The sequence below is a fragment of the Oncorhynchus kisutch genome, linkage group LG4 (assembly GCF_002021735.2).
Source record: "Oncorhynchus kisutch isolate 150728-3 linkage group LG4, Okis_V2, whole genome shotgun sequence".
NCBI lineage: Eukaryota > Metazoa > Chordata > Actinopteri > Salmoniformes > Salmonidae > Oncorhynchus > Oncorhynchus kisutch.
In genome coordinates, this window is record NC_034177.2 from 55,293,057 (window position 1) to 55,319,559 (window position 26,503).

General features: G+C 44.1%; 1 protein-coding gene across 4 annotated transcripts in view; it reads right to left on the minus strand.

Annotated features, from left to right (window-relative positions):
• smoc2 (SPARC related modular calcium binding 2) overlaps positions 1-26,503 on the minus strand; it is an 82,530-nt gene that overhangs the window by 36,875 nt on the left and 19,152 nt on the right. For 2 of the 4 annotated variants that reach the window (XM_031823243.1, XM_020481325.2), the window contains exons 2-7: positions 19,527-19,689; positions 14,849-14,955; positions 10,737-10,836; positions 9,711-9,755; positions 2,413-2,463; positions 1,681-1,755 (exon numbers count right to left, since the gene is read on the minus strand). In XM_031823243.1, the coding sequence (XP_031679103.1) occupies positions 1,681-1,755; positions 2,413-2,463; positions 9,711-9,755; positions 10,737-10,836; positions 14,849-14,955; positions 19,527-19,689 (541 nt within the window). Of the gene's footprint in view, positions 1-1,680; positions 1,756-2,412; positions 2,497-9,710; positions 9,756-10,736; positions 10,837-14,848; positions 14,956-19,526; positions 19,690-26,503 lie in introns of all 4 variants that reach the window. The other 2 variants (XM_020481324.2, XM_020481326.2) reach the window with 1 other exon arrangement.

A 26,503-nucleotide genomic window follows, 5' to 3' on the forward strand; every position in this document is an offset into this window, starting at 1 on the left:
TCCTGTCAGGCTGTTACTGCACTCTTGGCGCTAGGAACACAAGCATTTTGCTTCACCTGCAAAATATGTGTATGTGACCAATACAATTTTATTTTATTTGTTTTTTAAAGGAGAGGAAAATAAGCAATGGAGGAGGAGGAGGATGAGTGTTCGGAGACAGTGTGTGCAGACTGCTTTATCAGCCCCCCACTGCACTGTTTACCGGCATTAAAGGGCTAATGACTGAACAGAGGTCCCTGTGCCCAAGTTAAGTAAATATTTACACACACACACACATTTTCCCAGAAAGAAATATGCTACATCTACTGTATCTAAAGCAACTAGCTTTTATGTCTGCATATTTTTCCTTAAACATTCCCAAACACAGTAGTAGGGACTTACTTTGGCTCCACCGAAGAAAGATATCTCTCCAAGAGTCCCACCAGAAATCAATCAGATCACTCCCTGTAGCTGAATTTTCCCTATGCCACACAGCTCTCCAGCAAAGCTTTAAAGCATTACACTTCTATGCCAACACATTTTTTAAAGAGCTCCTGTGGGCCATTGGGGCTTTCAACACTTCTTCTTTCTTTCCTCTACTTCTTCATTGTGGCTTCCCTCTGGGCACGGAATCAACAGTAAGAAAATGCATATCCCCTTTGTCTTTGTTTGTTTTCATTTTACAAGAGCTTTAGCCACACAAAAGACCCTAAATACCTCCTTTGCTCTCTTAACTCTCTCTTCCTCTCTCTCTTTACTATTTTTCTCTCTGTGTGTCTCTCTTTTGATAATTTTTTAATAGATAGAAATCCAATACCCCACAAGGAGCACATGGGAGTTCATTGGGTAATCAAAACCATCAACGTTTGCAACGTTTTCATTGGTCGAAACTCAAGACTGAGTGATTCACACACGCACACGCACATGCATGCACATGCGCACACACACGCACGTATCATGACATAGACACCAAAAATAACATTGTTTCATACAAGCAGTAATTTTCCCCAAATGAGTAGATGGGAATAAATAAAATAAAATGCAATTTTTCACCTTTATTTAACCAGGTAGGCTAGTTGAGAACAAGTTCTCATTTGCAATTGCGACCTGGCCAAGATAAAGCAAAGCAGTGTGACACAGAAAACAACACAGAGTTACACATGGAGTAAACAATAAACAAGCCAATAACACAATAAACAAATCAATGACACAGTAGAAAAAAGAAAGTCTATATACAATGTGTGTTAGAGGATAGATTGAGACAGGGGAATGGAGAGGATACTGCAATGTGCTGACAATTACAGGCACATGGCATAAGAAAAAAGACAGAGACAGAGCTCTAAACCATCATCAATTGTGAATGCAGCATACTCATCCCATATACTAATATCATATAGATTGGGAAGTCGACGTTACAGAGATGGAAAATATTCCTGGAGTGATTGATGTTTGTCAGATGAATCGTATGGTCAATGAGGAGAAAGTGAAGAGTATCTGTTCTTCTGTTCTTTTATTTTATACATTCAATACTCTCATAAAATACTTAATCATAATGAAAGTCTTTCTTCTACTAAGATATTCTCACAAAACTCTCTTGCTATTTTTAAAATAAACTAAAGAGCAAGAGCTTCATCAATTCAGTTCACAATCTGCAATCTAAAAAACAATCATTGGATAGGTAGAAATGCCTCTTGAACTCACATTGTGTTCTGGTCCTGTTGTTCTGCCGGCTGCGGACCTGCTCTGTCCAGAGGGTGGGGTACTGAGAAATGATGTCTGAAAGAAGATTACAGAATTCAATCAAACACACATTATCCATCACAAGTTTTTTTTTTTAAGTACCTTTATTTAACTAGGCAAGTCAGTTATGAACCAATTCTTATTTTCAATGACAGCCTAGGAACATGTTGTTCGGGGGCAGAACAACAGATTTTTACCTTGTCAGCTCAGGGAATTGATCTTGCAACCTTTCAGTTACTAGTCCAACACTTTGACCACTACGCAACGTGCCGCGCCCAGTTCAGAAACTATCTTGGCCCTTTTCGAATACTGAAGAAATGTCCTTTCTTGTATTGTTGAGGTGAAAACAAGGTTACTAATTTATTTATTTTATCAAATCAAATTTTATTTTATTGTATAGCAGATGTTAATGTGAGTGTAGCGAAATGCTTGTGCTTGTAGTTCCGACAGTGCAGTAATATCTAACAAGTAATCTAACAATTCCCCAACAACTACCTAGGCAAGGTGCAGTAGATGGTATAAAATACAGTATATACATGTGATATGAGTAATGTAAGATACGTAAACAGTATTAAAGTGGAATTATTTAAAGTGTCCAACCAATTCAGATTTGTTATTACTTGAAGGTGAATAAGGAAGGACGCATTTCTGAACTAATCGAACAGGGCCCAGAAAGGAAGAAGAAGAGCTCACCTTCCTCATCTGTCGGGGAATTCGGCTCCCCCACTAGGCCAGCTGACTCATCTGTGTTTAGAATGGAAAAGATTTGCAAGGAAACTACAATTGAGAGTGTACGCTAGATTTTTACAACACTAAATCAACCATTACAGATTTGCACATTGCCCGGCCAAGACAGGTAGAGAGAGAGAGAGACTAGAGGATTGAAAGAGTGAGAGGGGTGATAGATAGAGGAGAAGAGATGCACTCAAGGTGTCAGTGGATGTACAGTACATATAGTGGTCATAGTTGAACATCAAGATTGCAGAGCTTCAATAATACTCATCATCATTAAAAAAAAATTGTGGCTATTCAAAGACACATAATACCCATATCTAACTTCAGACACCCACACCATCCCCTTTGATCAATGGAAAATGTAAGGGAAAGTTACATATTAAGTATACAGTACATCTCAAGCTAGGATGCAGCCCTACATACAGTACACTTATTGAGGACCTAACCTAAAGTTAATGAGAAGGGATGTGAACGTTGCTAAAGGCTGACACTACTCTGTGGTATACACTTCTCCATCCCTCTGTGGATCTGCATGTGGGGAATGCATGAGTTTGTGTGCGTGCATACGTTCATGTGCGTACGTGCACGTGTGTACCGCCAGCTGAAGAACAGGAGAAAGAAGAGGAGAAGGCGTGCAAGGCCCAACCAGAGAAATATGCAACATCCAGGCGCACACATGTTCCAGATGAATCAATTAACAAGAGGGTTAGGGTTGGGCTTGGTGTTCGTTTAGGCTCTGTTTGTTTGTTTGATTTTGAGGGGGTGGAAGGGAGGTGGGAAGGGAGGACTGGGAAAGGGGGCTAGTTGGGTTCTGGCTCGTTAGTGTAAAGCGCAGGTGTGGGTAACCTCACAGCAGGTCACAGAGGAGGGCTCAACCACTGTGGGGACTGACTGGGGACACAGGCTTATGGGAACTAGAGAGATTGAAGAATGTTCCATCGTATTTTTCATTCAATGGACAATAAAGCTTTTGGGATTGAATTCACTTGAACCCTGTCAGCCTTCAGTTACAAATTAATTCAGAAATGCACAGGAAGTCATAGCACTACACAGGAAATGAGATTCTAAAAAGGAAGTCATATATATGACTTGGATTTAACATAAACCTCTAATAAACATTATTTTGTAAGGTTTTTATGGCTGTAATTCCTTTTTTCGTGTGCAGTAGGAAAATCACATGCCATTTGTTGTTACACAGCATTAGTTACTGTCAGTCTTCAGTGACCAATTTTTTTCAGAATGTGTATGAAATATGTATGAATGCAGTCAAAAACTAGATTTTGCTGTGTTTTATACTGAACAAAAATATAAACGCAACATGTAAAGTGCTTCATGAGCTGAAATAAAAGATCCTAGTAATTTTCCATATGCCCAAAAGGTGTATTTCTCTCTCGTTGTGCACAAATGTGTTTACATTCCTGTTAGTGAGCATTTCTCCTTTGCCAAGATAATCCATCCACCTGACAGGTGTGGGATATCAAGAAGCTGATTAAACAGAGTGATCATTACACAGGTGCACCTCGTGCCGGGGACAAGAAAAATACACTCTAAAATGTGCAATTTTGTCACAAAACACAATGCCACGGATGTCTCAAGTTTGGAGGCAGAGTGCAATTGGCATGCTGACTGCAGGAATGTCCACCAAAGCTGTTGCCAGATTATTTAATATTCATTTCTCTACCATAAGCCACCTCCATTGTCATTTTAGAGAATTTGGCAGTATATCCAACTGGCCTCACAACCACAGACCACGTGTCAGGTGGTCGGTTTGCTGATGTCAATGTTGTGAACAGAGTGCCCCATGGTGGTGGTGGCTTTATGGTATGAGTAGGCATAAGCTACGGACAATGAACACAATTGCATTTTTTCAATTGAAATTTGAATGCACAGAGATAACATGATGAGATCCCGAGGGCCGTTGTTGTGCCATTCATCATATCACCTCATGTTTCAGCATGATAATTCACAACCCCATATCGCAAGGATCTGTACACAATTCCTGGAAGCTGATAATCTCCCAGTAACAAATCTCTCACCAGACATGTCACCAAATGAGCATGTTTGGGATGCTCTGGATCGACGTGTATGACAGCGTGTTCCAGTTCCCGACAACATCCAGTAACATCGCACAGCCATTGAAGAAGAGTGGAATAACATTCCACAGGCCACAGTCAACAGCCTGATCAACACTGTGCGAAGGAGATGTGTTGTGCTGCATGATACAAATGGTGGTCACACCAGATACTGACTGGTTTTCTAATCCATGCCCCTACCTTTTATTAAAAGGTATATGTGACCAACATAGATTAGGGCCAATTTTTAATTTTATTTTAATTTTAATTTTATTTCACCTTTATTTAACCAGGTAGGCTAGTTGAGAACAAGTTCTCATTTGCAACTGCGACCTGGCCAAGATAAAGCATAGCAGTGTGAACAGACAACACAGAGTTACACATGGAGTAAACAATTAACAAGTCAATAACACAGTAGAGAAAAAAAAGGGGGAGTCTATATACATTGTGTGCAAAAGGCATGAGGAGGTAGGCGAATAATTACAATTTTGCAGATTAACACTGGAGTGATAAATGATCAGATGGTTATGTACAGGTAGAGATATTGGTGTGCAAAAGAGCAGAAAAGTAAATAAATAAAAACAGTATGGGGATGAGGTAGGTAAAAATCGGTGGGCTATTTACCGATAGACTATGTACAGCTGCAGCGATCGGTTAGCTGCTCAGATAGCAGATGTTTGAAGTTGGTGAGGGAGATAAAAGTCTCCAACTTCAGCGATTTTTGCAATTCGTTCCAGTCACAGGCAGCAGAGAACTGGAATGAAAGGCGGCCAAATGAGGTGTTGGCTTTAGGGATGATCAGTGAGATACACCTGCTGGAGCGCGTGCTACGGATGGGTGTTGCCATCGTGACCAGTGAACTGAGATAAGGCGGAGCTTTACCTAGCATGGACTTGTAGATGACCTGGAGCCAGTGGGTCTGGCGACGAATATGTAGCGAGGGCCAGCCGACTAGAGCATACAAGTCGCAGTGGTGGGTGGTATAAGGTGCTTTAGTGACAAAACGGATGGCACTGTGATAAACTGCATCCAGTTTGCTGAGTAGAGTGTTGGAAGCAATTTTGTAGATGACATCGCCGAAGTCGAGGATCGGTAGGATAGTCAGTTTTACTAGGGTAAGTTTGGCAGCGTGAGTGAAGGAGGCTATGTTGCGGAATAGAAAGCCGACTCTTGATTTGATTTTCGATTGGAGATGTTTGATATGAGTCTGGAAGGAGAGTTTACAGTCTAGCCAGACACCTAGGTACTTATAGATGTCCACATATTCAAGGTCGGAACCATCCAGGGTGGTGATGCTGGTCAGGCCTGCGGGTGCAGGCAGCGAACGGTTGAAAAGCATGCATTTGGTTTTAACAGCGTTTAAGAGCAGTTGGAGGCCAGGGAAGGAGTGTTGTATGGCATTGAAGCTCGTTTGGAGGTTAGATAGCACAGTGTCCAAGGACGGGCCGGAAGTATATAGAATGGTGTCGTCTGCGTAGAGGTGGATCAGGGAATCGCCCGCAGCAAGAGCAACATCATTGATATATACAGAGGAAAGAGTCGGCCCGAGGATTGAACCCTGTGGCACCCCCATAGAGACTGCCAGAGGTACGGACAGCATGCAAATTCTGAGATTTCCATACCCAACTATTACATTTTCCGTCAAGATAGAACTGCCAAAGGGGGAGGAGTTGCAGTCTACTGCAGAGATAGCCTGCAAAGTAATGTCATACTTTCCAGGTCCATACCCAAACAGTTCGAACTACTAATTTTGAAAATTACTCTCTCCAGAAATAAGTCTCTCACTGTTGCCGCCTGCTACCGACCCCCCTCAGCTCCCAGCTGTGCCCTGGACACCATTTGTGAATTGATCGCCCCCCGTCTAGCTTCAGAGTTAGGTGTTCTGTTAGGTGACCTAAACTGGGATATGCTTAACACCCCGGCAGTCCTGCAATCTAAGCTAGATGCCCTCAATCTCACACAAATCATCAAGGAACCCACCAGGTACAACCCTAAATCTGTAAACAAGGGCACCCTCATAGACGTCATCCTGACCAACTGGCCCTCCAAATACACCTCCGCTGTCTTCAACCAGGATCTCAGCGATCACTGCCTCATTGCCTGTATCCACTATGGAGCCGCAGTCAAACGACCACCCCTCATCACTGTCAAACGCTCCCTAAAACACTTCTGTGAGCAGGCCTTTCTAATCGACCTGGCCCGGGTCTCCTGGAAGGACATTGACCTCATCCCGTCAGTTGAGGATGCCTGGTCATTCTTTAAAAGGAGCTTCCTCACCATTTTAGATAAGCATGCTCCGTTAAAAAATGCAGAACTAAGAACAGATATAGCCCTTGGTTCACTCCAGACCTGACTGCCCTTTACCAGCACAAAAACATCCTGTGGCGGACTGCAATAGCATCGAATAGTCCCCGCGATATGCAACTGTTCAGGGAAGTCAGGAACCAATACACGCAGTCAGTCAGGAAAGCTAAGGCCAGCTTCTTCAGGCAGAAGTTTGCATCCTGTAGCTCCAACTCAAAAAGTTCTGGGACACTGTGAAGTCCATGGAGAACAAGAGCACCTCCTCCCAGCTGCCCACTGCACTGTGGCTAGGTAACACGGTCACCACCGACAAACCCATGATTATCGAAAACTTCAACAAGCATTTCTCAACAGCTGGCCATGCCTTCCGCCTGGCTACTCCAACCTCGGCCAACAGCTGCACCCCCCCCCCCCCCCGCAGCTACTCGCCGGGGCTAAACAAGGTAGCAGTTAGCGGACCGGGGCTAAACAAGGTAGCAGTTAGCGGCCCGGGGCTAAACAAGCTAGCAGTTAGCGGACCGGGGCTAAACAAGCTAGCAGTTAGCAGGCCGAATTAGCAAGCAAGGAGATAGCAAGGGCTAGAAAGTTAGACTTTGGGGGGCGTCGCGATGGGGTGAGTCTGTTTATGCCTCTTCATGCGGTGACATCGATAGACCGGTCGTGGGTCCGGATATTGTAGCCCAGGAGTATGCTTTGGTGGTAGCACAGGAGCTCTGGCCGGGCTGGCTTCAAGCTAAGTGGGTGGAAACGCTAGCCAGGAGTAATCATCCGGGGTTGCGGTTAGCTAGTTAGCTAGTTGTGAAGATCCAGCTGAAAATGTTCTGTTTGCGATGGGAATCCGGGGGAAAAAAAAAATAGGTCCGTTATGCTCTGGTTAGAGTCGCGTTGTTCGAACTGGCGAGAGCTTTCCGAGCTAAAGGTTAGCTGATGACCGGTTAGCTGAAGACCGCTAGCAATGGTTTGCTGACTGATAGCTGGTAGTTAGCTGGCTAGCTTCAGTAGAGGGGTTCTGGATCCGAAGTAAATATAAATACTTTAGAAAAAATAGCTACATTGGGTGGGGCGGGTTGCAGGAGAGTATTTAGAAGTTGAGGTTTAGCAAAATGTTTTAAAAGATATGCGAAGAAAAATATGTAAAAAATAAAAAACGATACATACAAGGGACACGACACGACAAGACGTCTGACTGCTACGCCATCTTGGATCTTCAATTTATTTATTTCCTTATTTGAACTGTAACTTAGTAAAATCTTAGAAATTGTTGCATTTTGCATTTATATTTTGTTCAGTCTAGCTAATAGACCAATAAGAAAGAGAGATCCAAACCTCTCTGCAAATAGCTTGTTTTCCCCTCCCCAACGCCAGACAGTCCTAGTTAAGTTCTTGCTTGAGATATCGCTCTTTGTTAATAAGCTATTTCTTTCATTTTTACATTTTTAATCTAAAACAATCACAGTAAGGTACATAATTGTTACCCAGGTGTTATTTGAGATAAAAACAGCTGCACCTTTAAATTAAGTCCGCAAGTCCCATGATAAATGTGGACGGTGTTAATTATGGAAGATATCTGGTTCCCACTTTGATGTTTGTTTCTAATAACAGACAGTTGATGAGGCCGTCTAAGGAGGCGTAGATATCGATGGATCTCTTGCCGAATTAAAATATTGACGCAATCAAAGCTATTTTCAGTGTCGGGATACCACAAATGTATGGTTTATTCTGGTTTCAACCAACCTGTTTATCCAACCAAATCAAGCTGAACTCTCTGGGTGCACCCTAAATGGCACCCTATTCCTTATGTAGTGCACTACTTTTGGTCAAAACCCTGATGTCCTTGCCACATAGAGAAAATGGTGCCATTTAGGATGCACTCTCTTTCTCTGGCCTCTGCATTTGCATTTTCTCTGACTCTAATAACAGCTGACCTACAGTATGGGTAATGACTTGGCTGGGCTCAAACAACATACATGCTCTAGGTTTAAGCTGTTAACTGAAAAGAGGTGCAGACATAAATGTCACACAGCAAAGAATATCACGACACTGCGTTCTGGAATCAATCGGAAAACTCCCCCCAATTAACAACATCCTTCACAGGATTCACAGGATTTCAAATCAGCATGCCCTTAAAATGAAACTCAGTTGTGAGGTAGAAAGAGAGAGAATCAGGGGATAAAGGAGGTAAAATGTTAGGGAGGACTGAGAAGATTCTTGTATCTGTTGTTTCTGAGGACACTGCTGTTGAAAGGAAATACAATTATTTGTGTTGGTGAGTTAAGTTGGTGAGTTCTGCCACTCTGAGGGCCCTTCAATATCTCTGTCTGGTTTCTGGTAAAGACAAGCAAAAAGGCAATGGGGTCTGATGCCCTTTTCACAATATTGTGCCGACCCCGAATCAAAGTTTACAGGCTTGAAATTTCTTTCCACATTGTCTTTTTCATTATGGTTCCAGCAACTATGGTGGATGCGTAACCAGCCCAGCTCAGTACAGTTTGGTTTGGCTTGACCTGGTTTGGCTCAGTAGTGTGAAAATCCCTTTAGTCTAGCTGCTGGGAGTAAACTTTATACAAGCCAAACACAGCCTCTCTTCTCTGGCCTAGTTACTGTGTAACAAGTTGTCTTTTATTCCAGCCCTGAGGCTGCTCTCTCGCACTCTTTCAATTGTCAAAATATTGGAAAGGCAAGCTATAACAGGTGACCATCCTGTATAATGTACATATATTACAGATTCAAATACACACAGGTGCATGCACACAAGAACACACATGCACTTACTCACACACTCCCTTAGGCACAGATGAATGCACACCCACTATAGACACACATAAAATATACCAAAAACAACAGTTTGATCATGTTATTGTCAAGGTACTAAGTACTTACCTGCTTTTCCAGGTTCTCTTGTGCTAGCTCTCTCATGTTTTGACCCTGAAAATGGAAAGCAGTTAGCTTTTCTTATTGGACAAGTCCAGGTTTTCACTCTCTGTTTCAGTCAGTTTTCTTCATTTGGTGCCTAATGAACATGACCCAAGAGTCCTAGTACATCAACCAGTGGCTCCTATATCCGCCATGCTTTCAATCATTGGCCTCATACTGTGACACCAACATGGACTGCAAACCCAAACCCACACCCTGAGATCTCTGTAGTTGCCTCACAACTGAAATCACACTGACTTCCAATTGAGCTCCAAAGAGGGAAAATATAGGGACATGTGGCATTGGTTATTTGATTGTTTGGCAGACTCTTTTATCCAGGAACGCTCACATTCCGTACAGTTTAACTTTGTTGCTCAACTCCACTACAGGATTTTCTGCTGGGCCTATTTACACCATGTAGCCCATGAATTGAGCAACATCCTCGGACTCCTAGGTTGCGTCCTAAATGGCACATTATTCCCATTATGCTGAATAGCCCTTATGGACCTTGGTCAAAATAACTGTGCTCCATAGGGAAAAGAGTGACATTTGGGATGCACACCTAACCCTCAAAGCCCAAGGTCTGCTGGATCCTGACTTTCCCATAGGGATGGGCATACATGGTGGTCCACACAAATATGTCTCATAATCAAAAGAATGTCAAGTTGTTTCCCTACGTAAGTGGATTGAGCAAGCATTGTCATTGTTACTCAGCTACATGCTACTAAAGCTAAATTACAATACACATCATTACTGTAATATTTGGATGTGGTTCTCCACTGTCAGCAACTGATCAATCAACAACAACATTGCGACAACATTGTAACCAAAAAGTGCCCGAAAATGAACACATTAACACATACACAATTGTGCAAGTAAACATGTACACAGACATGCACACACAGAATATACAGCTACAGTAACAACTAGATGGTTTCTAACAAAAAATACATATATATTAAAAAGGACCCAGGTTGGGAGGAGTGTACCTACCTTGGCATCGGGGCTTCTTATTGGCCACGGCTGAGCCACTGATAGGACGGCCATTGGGAGTGACACACCAACAGTAGCCTGTGTAACTATGACACTGCACCTGTAACCAACACAGCATGGCATAAGAGCTCAGCACAGGATAACATGTCACATAGACAAGATAACGCTGAAGGAAAAACTCCTTCACTAGAGACATTGGAGTATTTTAAAGTATAGTTATTTAAAGGGATACTTTGGGATTTTGGCAATGAGACCCTTTATCTACTTCCCCAGTCAGTTGAACTTGTGAATAACATTTTTATGTCTCTACTTGCAGTTTGAAGGAAGTTGCTAACTAGTTAGCACAATTGCTAACTAATATTAGTGCAGTGACTCGAAGTCTATGGTTATCTCATTGCACTAACACTAGTTAGCATTGGCTTGCGAAACTACCTCTAACTCCCTTCATACTGGACACAGAGACCTTATTGCCAAAATCCCAAAGTATCGCTTTAAGAGCAGGGCTGGTTTCCCAAAGGCATCTTAAGGCAAAGTTCATCGTTGGAACCTTCGTAGGAGCATCGTTAAATCTCCAAACTGTTTCCCAAGACCAATGTTATTAACGTTGCACTTGGAAATTCTCGTAATCTAACACCTGCCTCAGACCCTCGTAGAACAGCTAAGTGTGTCGTTAGATACATTTTCGCCTTGTAACCATTCCGTACAAATGTGAGCTGCCGCGACATTCAAACAAGGCCGCAAAGAAAACTAATGGGACTGTAGTGACTGTGTTGACTTCAAAATCTGGGGTATGAACTATGTTTCTATTTAAGTGTTGATCGACATGGTAATGACTCTATAGTATTGGAGAAAAGTAGAAAAAACGGACCCTCCGTTACATCGTGCCGTAACGTACAGCACACATAAAGCAACTATTTCTGTCTTATAATCTCTCTCCACCAGGTGTAGCACTTCTCTCATTGTTTAAAAACAAGAAATGGACAGTGACGGGGGTAAGGGGGGATACCTAGTCATATTTTGCGTCGTCACTGCCGGTGATCACGACTCTCAAAAAAACGGTTTACTTCTGAAGATCACTTTAAGCACCGTCCTAAAAACCAGATTCAAATTCAACACAAACCTTCAAATAGGTATGTAATCACACATTATATAAACTCTTTATAGTGTTGTATTTACATTTTAGAGGCGATAAGGTGATAAATTGGACAGATTGAGTGAAAAAAAGCCATTTTCCCTCACATCTCTCCTTCTCACTATTAGTTTCGCTTCCCCACCCTCCATTTTTAAAAAGACCCGACGGGGCTCATTGCCGTCTTGAATTATGCAGAAACGGGCAGCATTTAGGTCATGTCATTTATTTTGTTGGAAAGGGGAGAAAGTGTGCTTTACAATGGTATTGACATTACAGTTGATCTGGAAGTATTACGTTTTTGGGGCGCTAAAAATACGGTCAATTGTACGGACCAAGGCGATGTACAAAAGTGAGTGAATTTACATTAAATGTATACAAAGAAGATCTCCGCTAAACATAGAATCACATGGTTTACCCATCTCTCTGTGACCACTGATAACTAGGGGTATCCTACGAAGCAATCTAGATCTACTTAGGGTTTTCTAAAGCTAATCAGCTTCAGTTAACTTCACATTCCAGCTCCGGCTTCATCCATACTACAACTGTGGATATTGCTCGTATAGTTACAAGCCTCTAGCAGGCTTGTAACTATGCATGCATGTCGCACATGCTAGTCGAACGCCGAACTCTTCATTGAAACAATGATGAAAAATCAATCCATGGGCAAGTTATTTCATTGGTGCTCAACTGTTGGTTCAGTCATTTCATTCAGGGTAAGTGGAGTTAACTGTGAGCTAGCCTGCCCCGCAGCAGGTTAGTTCTGAAGGATTCATTGCCATAGAAATGTGCCTGGCTAAAAGGTGATACATTTTCGTATGACCGTTTATTGATACATACAAGGAAGCGATGTATAGAAAGAGGATTCAAGTGAAAACTGAGATGACTACATTAAAATATAAACAGTAGGAAATAATATTGAAATACATTTCATGTTCAATCAATTGAGTTCCAATGCTTGTAGGCTACTGTCTGTAATTTCTTGATGTGTATCGTAACAGGTGCGCAATAATGTGCCAAATCGGTGATTGAGTATTTTTATTGGGTATGCGTTAGAATAAGCCGCCTCAATATATATCTTGTTTTTGCAAGAGCAGGCAATGTCAAGGCCATCGTCTACCAGCACCAAGCCATAATTCAACAGGATGTGGGCGAGTGGCAACTTGTGTGTATCCTCTGGAGGACCAGCATGGAAGACCCGTGAGAAGGGGAAGCGGTTCTGCTCCTGCTGAGGAGTACAGCCGTTCCATTTTACATTTCAGTCATTTAGCAGACTCTCTTATCCAGAGCGAATTACAGGTGCAATTAGGGTTTAGTGCCTTGCTCAAGGGCATATCGACAGATTTTTCACCTAGTTGGCTTGGAGATTCAAACCAGTGACCTTTTGATTACTGGCCCACCACTCTTAAGGGCTACCTCTGTGCCTAGTCTGCAGTGTTCTGGGAGTGCGGTGGAGGCACTCCCGCAGTTGCTGATATACCAAAAGGGGAACTACAAGAAGTCTTAGGTAAAGTCAGGGGGCTGTCCTCTTGAGGCTAAATGGGGAACTGCAAAGAGATGTGTTTATTGGCTGTGTACTGGATGATTTCAAGGCCTTCAAAACGTAACTGTATTGGCAGCAGACTCCCTAGCTGTGTTTACACAGGCAGCCTGATAATTTGTCCAATTTTCTGATCTGATGGGTAGAAAGACCAATTAATGGTAACATATCAGCATTGGGCTGCCTGTGTACAGATTTAATTTGAATCACTTTTCATTACAGCAATACTCTTTAAGATGCTCTTAAAACAAAACATTTCAGAAGTGAAGGAAAGGCTCCGGTACTAGAGCCCCTGTACTCTTAAAATATGCAAGTTATTTAAGAGCAAGTGTGTTTGTTTTGTATTGATTCATTCAAATCCTTCCATATTTAGAACAGCTGAACAATAAAATAAACGACTAGATAAATTAACTGTGGCATCGGTAGTAGTCATAAATATCAATTCTAGTCCCAAAATTGACTAACTGTAAGTAGTGGGATAAATTTGGTCACTAAGTATTTTCCAAAACAAAGATTTTGTGAAAATGACGTTGCTGATTTCCTGGGATATTTGAGGGTTGGGTTTGGAATTCAATCATGCCCGCTAACTCGGGACAGCTGCCTTGCAGCACAAATGATAGGAGCATGTTGCACACTACCAATTGTAGCAGCAGAATCAACCAACAGCCTGTCAATTTCTTTACAGACAGCAGAACTACCAAATTGAGTAATTAGCGCACATAGCCTGGGGACTTGTTTGATTGACATGAGACAACTTTCAATAAGTATCACCTCATGCAGTTAATTGTTTGGTTAATTGTTTCAACTGTGTGCTAAATGAGATTGGTTAAGATTTGCATGGCAGGTCACACTCCAAGTGTACCTAAATAGTTAATTGCTCAACCCGAAGTGTAAAACAGGTATGTTCTTGAAACGTGAGGTTGTTTTTAGAATCTTTGAACTGCTAATCTGTTTTGTTTTATATTGCTTTTTTAACAATAACTCAAGTTTTATTCTCAATTAATTTCTTAATTAAGCCTTTAAGTGCACAAGGTGACTGACGGCCTTGTCAAAAATACCAAATAATTCAAATCCAATCTACATTATCAGTGTTTCCCAAACCTGTCCTCGAGTGTCCCCAGTGATTCTACATATTTGATAAATAGAACTAACACACCTGATTAAGTTCTGGAATTTATAGCCTAGCAGGTAAGCATGCTGTACCAGTAACCAAAAGGTTGCTGGTTCAAATCCCTGAGCCGACTAGGTGGAAAAATCTGTTGATGTTCCCTTGAACAATGCACTAAACCCAAATTGCTCATGTAAGTCACTCTGGAAAAGAGTTTCTGCTAAATGACTAAAAAGTGAATGTTAAAATATATAAAATACTTTAAATGGCTGGGGGTACTCGAGGAGAGGATTGAGAAATGCTGATCTAGCTCCTATAATTGCACTCTATCTTACCTCACTGTATGTTCCGTCTGGGTTGCAGACAGGTACAAACACCTGAGGGAAGAGCTTCTTGGCCTGCTGTTCCGTGTACTTCTTCTCTGCCACACATCTGGATGTATCTGCAGCACAGACATCATCACACGTCCAATAAACCAACCAATCATATACTAAACAAAATAATAATCCAACCAATCATATAATAAACAATATAATATCTCAACCAATCATATGTCTATAAAACACTGTTTATAAAAACAACTAGGCTGGAATTCAATCCAATCCATGCTTGACATGAGGTAAGGTAATTTCCGATTGAGCCCACATTTGCAGCGCTTACCATGCATGTGATACACACGAACATCGGGGAAAATGCCATTGGCTGTTCCGTGCACATTGGCTGTTCAGAGCACTGCGCTATGAATTGAATTGCAGCCCTACTGTCTGGGCAACGAAACCATAACAATCATTGCATGTCCAGCAAGAGCGGACACACTCAACCTCAACAAGAATCCAACTAGTCATATCTACATGTAGGCTTCAAATGCTCTGTTAAAATCCACTAGTTGAAAAACTTGTGAGTTGTATGACATTCACTAAAAAGCCAAGACAAAAATATGGTTAAAAGACAGAGGGAGACGTTGAATCACATATTCATATTATGAAGAGAGGAAAGAGAAAGAAAGACTAAGACAGAGGGGAAATAATTAAATCTGTTTCGGAAGTGGCAGATTCTTGTGTCTTGTGTGGCTGGGAATCGAACCAACATCGGCATCTATTAGTAGCAGACAGGCCTCTGCACCAGCCAGTCCAATGGCCAAGTGGTAAAGCCATTACGGGGCTGGACAGATCACTTTCCCTCTTTCTCCTGGAGTACATTCCAGTCTTGGCCTAGCTCAGAAAAGGGCTGATGCACGGAAAAAAAAATCTGGAAGGTCGGAACGTTGGGATGTCCACCTCTTCTCTCTAAACCCCACTCCATCTCTTCACACTCTAAACTCCACAGCATCCTCTCTCTCTCTCTCTCTCTCTCTATCGCTCTCAACCCCATTCTCTAGACCCCACTCCATCTCTCTCATTCTCTTTCCCTCCCTCTCTTTAAACCTCACTCCAAAACAGTTTAGATTCTGGTCACTTCTTTTTTCTCTCCTGGCCTTTAAGGGTTCTTGGATGTAAAAATGGGTCCTATTTTTCTTCTCTTATGGTAATGGCCTCAGATCAGATTGCCCTGTCAGGAGCTATAGTGGATGGTGTGTTGATGCCACAGCTGACTATTACTATGTGTGACACATTACCCATAATGCAAACCTGGCTGGCTGGTTCGAATCAAGTGAAAACAATGACGCATGCTAAAACGTTTAAAAGTTGCCTCCAGTCTGGTGAGGAGGCTCTTTGTCGCTGGCTCTTTGTTGCTCGTCCATTAGAGGGAGAAGGAGAGAAAGCGTGCTGGTTTATTTCAGCCTGAGTGTTTGTGTGTGTGTGTGCACCACTGTCACAGGCGTGGAAGAGGGGGCAAGGCAAGACAATGTTCCGGAGGGAGGGAAACAGGGACTTAAAGTTAGCTTCAGTGGAAAAAACCCAAATCTCTCATCCTTCACTAGGGGGCTCCAACCAAATACCCGACGACTGGAAAAAATGACAGGACAGTTGAATCATCTGAGCTCTGCTTTGTGATAGAAAACAAATGTGGTGCCAGTCTCGCCTTACCCCGCCTTACCCGCCATCCCGAATGCACAAACACAACTCTGTGCTTCCAATGCCGCCTAGTCTCTGCTGACCTCTGGGTTATTTCTGGTCCCGACTGGCCTGGGCTTCAGTCTGGAAAAGTCACTTTGTGTGTCTTGCCCCAAGGAATGGATGGGGTTTTAGACTCCCCAGCATCTATGTTATTTACTCATACAATAGGACTTTCATGGACCCTTGTCCCTTTCAGCCCTCCTAGCTGGAATCCTCCATTCTCTCTCCTGCCTTTCTTTGTTGGCCACATCCAGATGTCCCGCTCAAAGCAGTTGCCATGGCAACCCAGCACAAGCATAAATGCGAAAAATTGTTTTTTTGTCATGTTACATATTTTCTTTTTTTTTGCAGCAGGGCAGATTGGCCATCTGGCATTTCTGACAAATGCCAGATGGGCTGGACAATTATTTTTGGGGGTGGGTTTGTCGGAATTGACACCCCTAAAATAGATTTTTTATATAAAAGGTGACATGGCCCATAAGCCTGTTAATATTTTTTTTATTACGATTTTTGCACAATTTCTTTGTTAAACTAAATTATAATGAGCCTTTGGCTGCTCAGTGGGCAACGGCCGGCTCGGTTCTCTGACTGAGCTGAGGTCACGCAAACTCACATTCAAAGTCAAACGCGGCATCAGCAAAGAGATCTGCTCCGACTCTGTCATCAATTAGGCAGCCAAGATCATGGATCATAAAACATTATTAAAAGGTACCTATAAATGCAGAAACAGCACATTGTCAACTCACTCAAAACGTCCTGTTTTTTGGGCGGCTAAAACCATGAATTGGTCAAAGAGTAAAGTGCATTATCTTCATAATTTCTGTAATGAAAGTGCCAATTAGAATATATAGTTATAGTTGCTATATAGTTGCTATATTTTACTGTCAAAATAGGACTCCAGAATTTCAAGATTTATTTTGTGTTCAATAGAGATGAATTGCCGCTCTGCTTGTTTCACTGGAGCCTGCTGCTGTGATGAGGGAGCCACTCTCCTCTCCCTCCATGAGCTTGAGTGAAAAATTTGTTCTGGTCGTATAACATTTCAAAATGCAATTGCAGGAAAAACACAGCTTTGGATGCTTTGTCCCTGTCAGAGAGGAGGGTCTCCGCTTTTTGTAGGAATCATTTACATTTCTCAACTCTCAATATTCCACTCAATAGCATCTATTTTACAACCAAGATATTTGATATGGCTTTGAGATTTGGAGTGCCGCGCAGTCATAGGCATATATAGGTCTCATGGGTAATAGCCTACAGCTGTGCGTTTTTTTAGGACATTACATTTACTGGTGGATCATGAATTTTGCAATTCATGTGATATGTTACAAATCCAATCTGTGCAATATGTTATGAATTGGTTGTGCTTAAGATCCCAGAGTGAATATTTAACATCGTTTGAGCTTTCACTTCCTCAGGTGTTGAACCCCAAATGTCAATATCCTGATATTAGTTAGTGTACATAACGATGTACGTAATTCATCTCTATTGAACACAAAATAAATCTTGAAATTCTGGAGTCCTATTTTGACAGTAAAATATAGCAACTATAGTCTAATTGTCAACCCAAAATTCACGACAATCACCTTATTAGGTTGCACATCAAAATAAATTGAATCATGCATTCCTGCTTGGATGTGTTAGATTGAACAACTTATGTCTTGAATACATTAGTAGTCCATTTATTACACTTCCTAATAAAGCACTATTAATTATTTTATAAGATGATTACTCATGACTTGAGTCCAACAAAATCATGGGGCTGGTGCCACCAACTGTAGAAGATAGTGGCACCAGTGACACCAGGGGAAAATATTAGTCTGGAGCCCTGTAATAGTAATTAAAACTTATGGTAGGTGTTGATTCAGGGGAACAGATAACAGCGCACTAATTTGCAATATAGCCTAAGTCGTTAGCTTGGCATTTATAACGTATACAGCTTAAGCAGACATTCAAAAAGAGGCACAATGTGACAGGATAGAAGATGCCAAGATAGATAGAGAGCACGACAGGGAGGCAAACAAAGGTGAGTTGGTGGCCAACTCAGATGTGGGCAGGTGTGGATAATATTTCAGGGACAAATTTTTGTCCAAGTCCGCCCCTGCCCGCAATCCTCCCCTGTTACTTTCTAGTGAGTGCAGCAGAGGAGTAGGAGGTGCAGAATTGGGGGTGCTAGGATTCTATGGGGTCTTCCTACCACCACTCGCACAATGAGTGGGTCTGTGAGCTGCTTGACCTTGTTGGGTTCTGATTGCATTACGCTTTTCATCCCAAATCTGCCATCGGTCCCATATATGTCTATGCTAGCATGCATATATAATCTATATAATGAAAACGACCCCATTAACTCTTGTCAAGGCATTTCATTCAGACACCAGGCACATCATTTATTCTGTTCCATCAGACGGAGGATAAAAAGATCTGTTTCTAATCGATGAGGATGCTTCACCCATAGTTTGACATTGTGATTGGATAGAAAGGAAAGGAAATAATGTAAAAAGAAACATAAAGCAAAGTGGGATCAATGTTGCAGGATACACACCCTCCAACACATATACACATGTAATACAAATCATTCAAGAACTTCATCAACGCAATAAACTAGAATGGTGTTCATTCTTCTACACGTTGACTGTCTACACTTTTACCTGCCAATTATCCTTTCCTCCTATCCTCAAGTTAGACTTATTATACCACAAAAAAACATAACACTTTTAAAACATTGATGGTGAGTTGGAAACTTGTCCTGTATAATGCATGACTAGTAGCTACACACAAACCTAAAAGACCAAACCAGCGGAATTCACTTTACATTATACTCTCTATTAGGCCTGCCTGTGTCAACTCCAGTTGTCATCCCAGTGCTCAAAGAATCAATTATGCTGAAATTAAGTTTCTGCTGTGACCCGGGGCTCATTTGCGAGGCTCCGCGGGGCTGAAGCGTGACTCATGGCCTGACCTTTGCATGGCCCTCGGATGACCTCCAGCTGGGGGTCTCGGCACTTGGCACGGAGGAACTCGCAGCGCGATGAGAAGGTCCTGCCGTCCGACGCGCACAGGGGCTTCCTGGGACCACCAGTACACTCCATGTTACACTCCTTATCCTGCTCCACCCGCAGAAACTGAGAGAGAAAGGAAAGAGAGGGAGGGAGAGGCAAGAGGGAGATGTGGACAGAAAGGAAGATGAGAGTAGAGAGAAAAGGAGAAAGAAAGACAGAGAGCAAGATAGAGTGAAGAAAGGGATAGAAATAAGAGAGAAGTGTTAAACATGTTGAAAATCATTACACTGAATAATTTCATTGACCTCTCTGACAAAACAGTTTAATCTTCTCAAGCAGCAGGTGTGATTTCAAAGGGATGCACAGTATGTAGCCTAAATACACGGTGTAATTGGGGCCTGTGTATAGGCATATGCTTTGCAGAACCATATTGTGAGACTCTTATGCCAACAAGATACAGCTGTCCATTCATTACCTAAACCAAATATCGTAATTGAAAGTTCCTTTTTAGCAGTCTTTTCTAGTCGTTACTGGTGGTAAAAAGAAAACAAGCATAACATCCTCTCATTGATATACAACCACACAGACACCCTGATGAAACCGTCTCTATCACAGGACTGAGGAGAAGCTGTCAGTCACAAGGAGTAGCCATGCCTTGTCTTGTCCCGGGGGTGAGGGGGTTGAGGGGGAGGGGAGCTGGATCAGACTTGAGTGACGCTTCCTGCTTGCCTTTTTTTCGTGCCAACACCTGCGCAGGAATTCACCTGAAATCCCTCCAGATTCCCGATGGATGTTTGACTGAGGCATGAAAAGAGAGCAACAAGGATGCAGCCTCCTGGCTGAACGCATCAGATCACCTGTGTCAATGCCACCATTGTGTCTGCCCACCGCAAACTGAAACCCCCTCGCTGGTCCACACAAAGGAGCAGGCAACAGGCTGTGACTGCTACAATGAATGGAAAGACACTGAATGAGAAAGTGGCTAAATAAAATAGAAGTCTTGAGGGTTTTGTATGACTTAGAGTACAAATGTGTGGGTTTTCATGGTGTTGGCTTGATTCTTGCATGTTCTGTACGATATTCAGGTGGATTGAACAGTGAAAACACACTGTTTTGTGCCCTCTCCTGTCTGCAGAACACACGCAGGTGTTGTTTTCATTTCAATCCAATAGTAAATGCCTGTTTGTGGACGTAACTGTCCTCTCCTGACACTTGAATTCTATTGTATCTGAAGTCACGTAAATATTGGACCACTCAAAATAAACACAAACAGTTTTTTGTTTAAGTTGTTATTGTAGGTACGCACACATGCACATGCAGTATACACACTCTTGAACAGCCGTAACCTCCAACACCCACACACCCACACCCACCCACCCACCCACCCACCCACCCACACACACACACACACACACACACTCACCTACAAGTTACCCACAGCAAATAAATCCATTGTTAGCAATCAAATGACAGGGCAGCGGGCCTAGAAAGATGAAAAAGGAAACATCATCCATATAGGTGGACGGGATGATCACTAATAAAATAAATTAGCTTTGTCTGACATGTAACAAATGAAGAGAGACTTGACGTGCCGAGGGTTTAGGGTTGTTAGCAGATGGGCCTCTAACAGTGCTCAGAAGAGGAGAGCTGGAGGGGCTGCACTGCACCTGGAAGAGCGCTAGCCTGGATCACGGCATCGCCCATGGCCGGGGGAGACAACCCCCTCTGTCATCTCTGATCATAAATCTCCCAGGGAGGAATCAGAAGAGAGAGGCCAGTTGAAACACATTGAGAAAGAGAGAGGAGCCACGAGGGAAGACTTGGATTAAATAAATAAAAATATATATTTTTACAAGCCCCTGTCTTTCTGTCTGTCTTGCTTTTCTTCCCTCGCTGCCTTTAAACTGATGCGTTGTCATTCTTTAAAAAAACATTGATCTGGAAAGCTAAAGGGAGTAGAGGAGATGAGACGGTGGAATAAAATGTTTGCACGTGCTACAGGGGCCTCACGTCTGTTTTCACAAACACACCCTGTGTCTGAGTCACGACTACAGTCTCTGCAGCCTTTATTTCTTCCCTCCTCCTTCTCCTTCTCCCCTCACTTCTCTTCTTCTGGATTGGGAGATAAACGATTGTCAGTGAATCTTTTAAGCCCACTTCCTCTGTCTTGGTTTTCTTTTACTGATCTATGCAAAACATCCATGTGAATGTTCATCCAATTTATGAATATCATCTCGAGAAGAAAAGAGGAGGGCTTGTTGCCCATTTCTGAGTGTGTTGGGGGTCTATCCCTAACTCCCCTTCTCTTCCTCCATGTCTCTCATCTCTCAGTTTCTTGGATCGTCTGCACCACTGCTTCTGACTGACAGTCTCCCACAGTCTTGGGTCAGAGAACTCTCTCACCCCCTCCCTCCTTCCTTCCCCCCCTCCTCCCTCACTGTCTTCCCTTCCCATCGTACAGAAACAACATCTCCCATTAGGGCTTTCCCCTGCAGCTGTGACCTCCATGCACCCGGGCCGCTCTCTTTCACAGCTCCCCGTCACATAAAGGGCAGGAGGCAAGAAAGACTGGGCAGAAAATGGCTTTCTTCAAGACCACAGCCGTAGCGGGCCAGGATCAGCTCTGACAATGATCAGTCTGTGTGTCCTCCAGACTTCAACCCAGACCCAGCCCACCACAGCAGGCTAGCAGCCCCAGAGCCCCACCACAGCCCAGAGTGCTACTGCTGCTGCCCACCTAGAGAACCAGACCAGATCATCATTTTCAACCACAGCCAGTGGGCCTGACACTCCCCTGACATATCACTCCAACCTCATGGCAACCATCACACACCATAACAGGGCCTGGGCCACAATGTGATGGATTGTCCACTGCACAAATGTCAATTCAATGTCTATTCCACGTTGTTTATTCTTTTTTTTAATTATGTGGGAACAATGTTGATTCAACCAGTGTGTGCCCAGTGGGTCTGCTACAGCTAAGTGCTTTTTGCATCTGCTAAAATAATGCAATAAGAGGTTTGAAGATAACGAGGGGGGATTGAGAAAGGGAGTGGGTGTGAGAGAGGATATTTCTTTTCTAGATCAACCAGCATACAAATCAAATCCTATTACCTCCCCTGGCTCTGCAGCTTTTTGGGATTGAATGGAGTGGTCTGGAGGCGAAGCTCCAGCAGAGAGCACATTGTAGCCCAATGAGGGCCTTCTGGGCTGGGGTGCCCCCTCTTCTACTGCCCCGAGAGGCCCCTCACACCACGGCCCTGTACAGTCAATGGGGGCCCCAGCTGAGAGCCATCACAAACGTGTTAAATCGCCTTGGCGGGAGTTTCCTGCACCACCGCTTGGATGCAAAGGAGATCATTAGTTTCCAGAATGGTGGACAGGGAAGAAATTGACAGCTTTTTAACCAGGCTATTAACTCAATCAAAGGCAAAGGCGTTTAATTGCTGTAAAAGATGTAAAAAATAAGAAGGGAAAAAAAGAAAAGAGAAATCTGTGAAAGGCCGCTAGTAGTTTTTTATGTGAAGTTTTTTTTTAAGTAAAGAAATGTTTGCAGGTGCTAAGTTTCATGAATGACAAGGGGGCAATAGAGGCCATGTGTTAAGTTAAAGCATGATTTTTCTTTTTATAGGTTTGTGCCAGAGGCAGGCATTGTTCTACAAGTTCTTATCCGATTTAAACACAATTCTAGACAGGTCTAACACCTTTCACAGTACAATGGCAAAAACATAACCTACCCAGGAATAACATAAGTGGCACAGTGTTCAGCTGCCTAATAACATCAAGAGGGCATCAACAAATGTTTTAGGCAGAGAACATAACGTTATGACTATAACTATAGTTCCCTGAAGGAGGGAAACGAGGTACAATATACTATGGGGTGTCATACTCTCGCGACTTTGATTGAAGGATCTACAATCATGCCTGACTAGGCCAATGATATCCGTGCCTTGCTGGAGGCCCTGCCCTCCACAGGTGATAAGCATGAGGCTAGGATTCATTCTTAAATGTTTTATACAGCTCGTTAAGGAGCCCTGGAATGGGCGACGCCGGGACAAACAGGTGTTGTACCTCGTTTCCCTCCTTCAAGTAACAGTAGTTATAATCATAACATACGTTCCCTTTCAGTCAGTCAACTCGGTACAACATACTATGGGGAAATATAATCATGCCCCAGGCCGACCCCAATGAATACTATAAATGAAACGTCCCTTGGCAGACCACCCACTCCTGACCCAGCCAGATGCGTGAGTCTGGGTATTGCACACAAGGTGCGCTGCTTATTGACTTTCCCCTGTCAAAGCCTTAAGTATTTAAGTGTTTTTACAGTAGTTTGAAGGCATGCATGTCAGAAAGAGTGTCTGGTTAACATGGATACGGCCTGATTCACTGACTAAACATCTCAAAGAAATCACATTTATCTTAGTAGACAAATTAATTAGAAGATAATAAAACACGTCTCTTTTTAGTTACTTTTTTCTCAACTATTACTTTCTAGCTAGCTAGCTGGCTAATATTAGCCTACCTCAATACAACTTGGATTTGGCTTGGAAACATAACATTTAAAAAGAAGGGAAATAATTAGTAGGAAAAACTTTTGTCATGATTGTGATGTCGCCAGATTGACTTTAGATGCAGTATAACTTTAGCCACCTAACTAAGATTGAGGGGACCACTGTATTTTAGCTAGCTAACATTAGCATTGCTAGCTATTTTTGACAAACTTTTCTCGTAACAGAAATGGCAACATTTGTCACGACTCCTACCGAAGGTGGCTCCCCTTCCTGTTCGGGTGGCGTGTGACCGCGTTCAGGCCGTGCGTAATTGGTAGACTCCAACCACAGTGAAGGAAGCGCAGCGGTTCTTAGGGTTTGCCAATTACTACCGGAGGTGTATCCAGGGTTTTGGCCAGGTAGCAGCCCCCATTACCTCACTGCTGAAGGGGGGGCCGGTGCGTTTGAGGTGGTCGGCAGAGGCTGACAGAGCCTTCAATAGGTTGAAGGCGCTAATTCACAGATGCCACCATGTTGGCGCACCCAGACCCCTCTTTAGCAGTCATAGTGGAGGTGGACGCGTCCGAGGCTGGGGTGGGTGCCATGCTATCACAGTGCTCGGGTACGCCACCGAAACTCCGCCCCTGCGCTTTCTTTTCAAGGAAGCTCGGTCCGGCGGAGCGTAACTATGTGGGTGACCGGGACTTGTTAGCGGTGGTAAAGACCCTGAGGGTGTGGAGACACTGGCTTGAGGGGGCTAGGCACCCTTTTCTCATCTGGACCGACCACCAGAATCTGGAGTATATCCGGGCAGCTAGGAGACTGAATCCGCGTCAGACAAGGTGGGCCATGTTCTTCACCCGATTCAGGTTCACCCTGTCTCATAGACCAGGCTCCCTGAACACGAAGGCCGATGCGCTGTCTCGTCTCCATGACACGGAGGACCGGCCCACCGATCCTACTCCCATCCTTCCAGCCTCTAGGCTGGTGGCACCAGTGGTATGGGAGGTGGACTCGGACATCAAGCGGGCATTTCGGGTGGAACCTGCACCTCCTCAGTGTCCGACTGGTCGCAAGTACGTGCCGCTTGGTGTTCGCGATCAACTGATTCGGTGGGCTCACATCCTACCCTCTTCGGGTCATCCTGGTGTGGCGAGGACAGTGCGGGGTCTCAGGGGGAAGTATTGGTGGCCCACCTTGGCTAGGGACGTTAGGTTCTGTGTCTCTTCCTGTTCGGTGTTCGCCCAGGGTAAGGCTCCTAGGCACCTTCCTAGAGGGAAGTTGCAGCCCCTCCCCGTTCCACAACGGCCATGGTCTCACTTGTCAGTGGATTTCCTGACCGATCTTCCCCCGTCTCAGGGGAACACTACGGTCCTGGTTGTTGTGGATCGGTTTTCTAAGTCCTGCCGTCTCCTCCCGTTGCCCGGTCTCCCTACAGCCCTACAGACTGTGGAGGCGCAATTTATGCACATCTTCCGGCACTACGGTGTGCCGGAGAACATCGTCTCTGATCGAGGTCCCCAGTTGACGTCTCGGGTATGGAGGGCGTCTGGGGGTCTCGGTCAGCCTGACCTCCGGTTATCACCCCGAGAGTAATGGGCAGGTGGAGAGAGTGAACCAGGAGATGGGTAGGTTTCTGCGGTCGTATTGCCAGGACCGGCCAGGGGAGTGGTCTAGGTACGTCCCATGGGCGGAGTATGCCCAGAACTCACTCCGTCTTCTATGAACCTATCACCATTTCAGTGTGTGTTGGGCTACCAGCCGGTCCTGGCACCATGGCATCCAAGTTAGACCGAGGCTCCTGTGGTGGAGGAGTGGGTGCAGCGCTCCAAGGAGACCTGGAGAGCCGTCTCCAGGTCTCCTGCCGTCTCACTGCCACCGCAGTGAGGCCCCCGTGTTTGTACCGGGGGACAGGTTCTGGCTCTCGACCTGAAACCTACCCCTCTGCTTGCCCTGCCGGAAGCTGGGGCCGCAGTGTGTGGGGCCCTTCAAAGGCCTGAGGAGGATAAACGAGGTGTGTTATAGATTACAACTCCCTTCCTATTATTGTATTAACCCCTCTTTTCATGTGTCTCTCCTCAGGCCGGTGGTAGCTGGTCCCCTGCAGGTGAGGTGCCGGAGGTCCCTCCGCCCCCTCTGGACATCGAGGGGTCCCCGGCGTACAGGATTACGTGCCATTCTGGACTCGAGACGCCGAGTGAGGGGCCTGCACGTCTTGGACCCGTCACTGTTGAGGGATTTCCATCGCCTCCACCCGGATCGCTCTGCGCCTCGCCCTCCGGGTCGCCCTCGGGGCCGACGTCGGCGCACTGCGGGAGCCGCGCGTCGGGGAAGGGGGGGGGGGGGGGGGTACTGTCACGACTCCTACCATGTGGCGCTCTGCGGTCGTCGTCACCGGCCTACTAGCTGGACTGTTTGAGTCCCCTTGTTTGGGGCATTTGGAT